Source organism: Sceloporus occidentalis, unplaced genomic scaffold (assembly GCF_023333645.1).
Source record: "Sceloporus occidentalis isolate IW3139 unplaced genomic scaffold, rSceOcc1.0.p SCAF_85, whole genome shotgun sequence".
NCBI lineage: Eukaryota > Metazoa > Chordata > Lepidosauria > Squamata > Phrynosomatidae > Sceloporus > Sceloporus occidentalis.
The window spans coordinates 3,841,665-3,846,879 of NW_028317065.1; the positions used below are offsets into that span (position 1 = coordinate 3,841,665).

At 43.3% G+C, this 5,215-nt stretch overlaps 1 protein-coding gene across 1 annotated transcript; it reads right to left on the reverse strand.

Annotated features, from left to right (window-relative positions):
* Window positions 1-3,428: 3,428 nt before the first annotated feature.
* LOC149285082 (transcription factor JunD-like) lies at window positions 3,429-4,832 on the reverse strand. The gene is made up of 2 exons (XM_089495866.1): window positions 3,842-4,832; window positions 3,429-3,811 (listed from the first exon to the last, which is right to left on the reverse strand). The coding sequence occupies exons 1-2, from the start codon at window positions 4,830-4,832 to the stop codon at window positions 3,429-3,431; spliced, it is 1,374 nt and encodes a 457-aa protein (XP_089351992.1).
* Between the last annotated feature and the right edge of the window lie 383 nt (window positions 4,833-5,215).

Genomic DNA, 5,215 nt, shown 5'->3' on the forward strand with positions numbered 1-5,215 from the left:
AAAATGCAGAATGTGTTCCCCTTTCAACAATTTGGTGCTACATCATCACCCAGTCTTGGATTTATTCTGCTGAAACAGATCAAATACCAAAACTTTTAAAAACGTTATTCTACAGTGAACCCTGCCCCTTGAAAATGTCTGACATACTGGTAGGAACAGATCTTAAATTGTCATTTAGTGATTGAATTAGTTCCATAAGGTGTTTGTTTGTGACAAATGACATTATTATACGTCACAATGATCTGATTTACTACAATTATTGTTCTTTATCAATTTAACTTTCATGGTCCACTATCACAACAGTTAGCATAACTGTACACCTGTAAAAGATCGGTTTTTTTTTTCCCCTCTAAAGTAGGTTACTACAGAAAAAGTGCAAGGCTCACATTTACAACTCCAGCGACAGTTTATCTTTAAGTACAACACAAGGGCCAAAAAAGATGGTCAACCACTACATCAAAACAAAACTTTATCTCACCATGTTTTCAGATTTTATTTGCCAAGACACAATACAAGCAAACCTTAGGTGAGCTCATACGGAAAGAATGCATATCACTAACAACGTCGACTAAAATTATTTCGGTAATCATTTTTAGAATTTAAAACACAAACATCTGAAAGAAGAGCTTCTGTCTTTTGATGTCCACTGTTTTGAAAGACAAAACCTCAAGAAGGAAAAAAAAAAATCCAACTTCCCTTTTGGTTGCATTCTTGACATATAATATTGTCAGGACGAACAAGTGACTCAAAGCAGAACTGTCTGACTTCTCTAAAAATGTAATCCCCTCTGAACTATTTGAATCGCTTTTCCCATAATAACGAATTCAAGTCACTGTTATCGTAACTGCAAAAAGAGTCCTCATTAAACACTTCATAGAAATGTAACCAAACGTGAGCCCTTAACTTTCACTTCTCAAATTGCATTTTTGTGACTCTTAACGTCACAAATGGCACATCCAGATGTAATGCAAAAATCATAAGAAAAAGAAAAAAAAGAGGCTGAGAGTTTAAACCTACATTTGGTCCTCTGTAAAATTAGCCTCTTCCAATACTGTATATTTACTACAAAAATAGAAGTTTGCTTGACATCCAAAAAGCTTCACGTTCTAATAAACAAATATGCCAATGCCTTGTAGTGTAAAAATGCAAAAAAACGTCATCTTGAACAGTGAAATCAGAATCCAAAGACTTTGAATTAAAAAATAATCTAGATTTTCACGTCTCAATATTTAAACTCGGGGTTATCACAAATGTCTCCATCGCAAAGCAATACAATGTGAAAACAACCGGATACTTACATACCATTTATCAAATTCTAGCAAAAATACAATGACATTTAGATTTAGAAAATAAATATATATATATATATACCATAAAAACATTTCTCAAATATTTACTAGATTTAGTAAGAGTATTTATATGTGTTTCAGATAACAATACAAAAGTCTGCACTTTGTCCTTTACTCTCTGGGTTTACCTCCAAGCCATGGTGGAAACCCATCTACACAGATAGGATAAAAGTTTTTAAATCTCTCTGTGTTTGCCATAGACAATCTGTTGATAAATCTCTAAACTTGTAAAGGAAAACTTTACTTATTTACACACAATATTCATGATAAAGCTTATCTGTGACTTAGGCTTTATGCTAAGGCCCTGACCTGAAAAGCATAATACCCGAGTTTTACCTGTGGAGGGGGGTAAACTTTTTTTTTTTTTTTTGGCCTCCCTTTAGATCCTTAATTTTTCTTAAATAACATTTGTTTTAAATAATGTTCTTAGCAATGTATACATTGATTGGCAATACAAAAATACAGCTAGAACTTAGTGCAATATCAAGAAATATCGACAAATATCAAAACATATAATACTCAAAGTCTCGCTTCAGACCGAATGCAATAAATAATTTCTGAGTGTTGGTCGAAGCATTTAAGAGTAATTTGTCCTTTAAAAAAAAAAAAAAAGAAATTAAAAAGAAAGAGCATTTATGCTCGACTCATCTGTTATCCGCATTACCTAATTTTTAACAATTTATTTACATAAGTGCATTTAACGACCGACTGTGTGATTTCCTTCTCCAGAACTTGCCATAGGCTACAAGTGGGTCTGTTGCATGATTTAAGTATGTTTTAAAGTTATCTGACAACCATAAAGTTTTCTATGAAGTGAATTCATATAGCTTTAAAACATCTGCTGGATGGAATGCGACGTTGTTTGGACCCGAGCTGTATAAAAAGAATATTATTATTCTTATTAAGGATGTGAAAACATTATAACCAATAATAAACTTTGAGATATTTGGTTATAATGTCAAAATGTATCTATTTGTAAATACATTGCCATTCAAAGGACTAAGGTTTTAACCATTTTTTCTTAAGTTCTAATAATCAATTTTAAGTCAAAAACCTAAAAGCTCAATCCAACAGATTTTTTGGTTGTTGTGATAGTAGGTAATATATCATTTTTGCACATCCAAAATCATATTTTGGAACAATCTGTCATGTTTCTAGCTTCTTTGAATCCTCAGACACAAATGAAGATTGTAAAAAGAGTTTGTTCAGTGTATGCGCAAACAGGCAGCCAAATGAGATAAAAAAAAATTGCCTGCTTGGTAAAAATAAGGTCACACTGAACCGATCTAGTACGTTTTGGCACATGACCACATAATAAAATGTTGCATAAGTTCTATTCCTATTTACATCCTATATTATCTCCTCCACACCCAGGCTTAAAACAATCTAATTTGTTCTGAAACAAATGCTGGTAAATCAACCTTTTTCATTTGACACAATAAGAGTGAGTTGTGTCCCTTGATCTCATCAATGCAGGGCAGGGTTCCTAAACTGGTCCAACAAGTTAAATAGAAGTCTGGGTGGAAGGGTGGGGTTCCAGAGGCTCATTCTCAGATGCAGACTTGTCACTCCAAGCCATTCTTCACAAGCAATGATCTTTCTATGGATTTCTCTTTGCTATGAGACATAATAAGAGTCTGGAGTCTTTAACAGGAAACCCCACATCACTGGCTTAGTAGAAATCCAGGGTTTATAGGAAACGAAAACTTCTCCAGGGCTTGTCACTTTCATTTCAGATAAAAAGGTGACTTGGCCACGATTCCTGGCCACATGTGCTCTTGTGATGTGCCTCCCACTCAGTCTGTAGATGCTCTCCTGTGCAGCTGCAGTCTTCTTCCACAGTTTTATTTGTTCCTCCTCTGTTTCTATACCATGAGTTCTCATCAAATACAAAAGGCAGAGAAAACAAATATATATCGTCCATGACAGTCAACTAAAAGAAACTTCAGCCTCTCCTTCACAATGTTCCCCACTCCACCTGTCAGTGTGGTGGAGGTAGGTAATCATTGCCTTTCATGGACAAATACAAATCTCCCCGAGCTAGCTCTGGTGTCTTCACGCTTGGGAAGGGGTGGCTTCTCAGCAACTGGGACTGTCCCCAGCCTTGCCCCCCGCCGGGCTCCCTTTGGCCACGGAGATCTGGCAGCCGCTGGTGACATGGCTCATGACCTTATGCTTCAGCTGGGACACTTGCTCCCTGAGCAGGCTGGCGGTGGAGGCCAGGTCAGAGTTTTGGGACTTAAGCACCTTGACCTTCTCCTCCAGCCTGGCGATGCGCTCCAGCTTCCTTTTGCGGCACTTTGAGGCTGCGATGCGGTTCCTAAGACGCTTCCTTTCCGCCTTGATGCGCTCCTGGGTTTCCAGGTCGATGGGGGAGAGAGTCGGCGGGGAGCTGGACTCCCCACCCCCTGTTGGAGCCCCGGCCTGGGACACGTCGGGCACGGTTTGCGGCTCGTCTAGCCCTCCCCTCACCGCGTGAAGACGACCGAGACCCGGGAAGTGGAGCTGTAAGGCCCCGGGAGAAGCGGCGGCGGGGTAGGCAGCCTGGCTGGGAGCCTGAGGGAGCGGAGGACTAAGCTGGGCGGCCGCAGGGTTGAAGCTGCTGAGGTTGGTGTAGACGGGCACCTCCCCGGCCGGGTGCAGCGAGCGGCCCGAGTAAGAGGGGGAGCCGGCAGCCAGGGCCGACGGAGAGATCGGGCTCCCCAGGAGCTGGTTCTGCTTGTGTAAGTCGGCCAGGGCCTTGACGAAGCCGTCGGCGAAGCCTTCTTGTTCCTGTGTGATGATCTGCTGGCTGCGGTACAGGAAGGGGTGAGGCGGGCCACCAGGGGCGCCTTGTGGTGGAGGCGGAACGGGGCTAGGGGTACTGCTGCTGCTCGAGGACGCCGACAGTCCCGGACTGGTGGCCTGGATGAGGAGGTGCTCTAGCTCCGGCGGGGACAGCTTCAGTAGGTTTAGCGCAGCCGAAGAGGACGCAGGCGGCAGGAGAGAAGCGTCCGAGGGAGAGGCGCCGCTGCTGCCCGCACAGGTACTGCTCGCGCTGCCGCTCCCCCCAGGCACCACCAACACGGCTCCTCCTTCTGCCGCTGCCACCGCTGGGCTGTGGTTAGTGACCACCACGGCTTCCCGGGGAGCTCCGGTGGGGTCTCGCAGCCCGGTGCCCTCCTGCAGGAGTTTGAGAGCCTCGCCGCCTCGGCTGATCGCTTCGGGGAAACCGGCCAGGATGATAGGAGGCACCGCTGCCACTGCGGCCATGTTCTTCTTCTTCAGGTTGCTGCCCTGGATTATGATGTTCGCCCCCATCACTTTATGCTCTGACGGGTACCTGATTAGAGCAGACTCTCCACTCGGGCCTCGGTGGGCACCAGAAGCGCTCCCCGGGGAGCCATCGCCGTATCCTATCTGGGCAAAATCCTGCAGGTTCAGGGTGTCCTCATGGTAAAACGGGGGTTCCATTTTCACATGGTCGGTGGCCGTGCTGGTCATCATCATACTTTTTTCCTTCTAACCGCCGATAGATGGGATTATTGATCTGTTTCTTGCGGCAGAAAGGTAAAGGCGATCAAAAGGTGCGGGCACCAATAAAAAAAAAATTAAATCGATCAGTGGGCGGAAAAAATCAATATATCCAGAGACCGATTCTCTTCCTATCTAGACTGACCTGAGAAAAGAAAAAAAAAAGAAATAAAAAGCGCATTATGTGCAGTGTATGTATATATTGTATCCATTGTGGCAACATCACAATCAAAAATCCCGAAGCAGATGCGCCGGCTGCAAGTGCTAACGTAACGTGCAGGTACGGAGAAATACTCCTCAATGGGGTGTGTTACTCCAGCGCTTCGATTTGGGATTTATTATGTACACACACA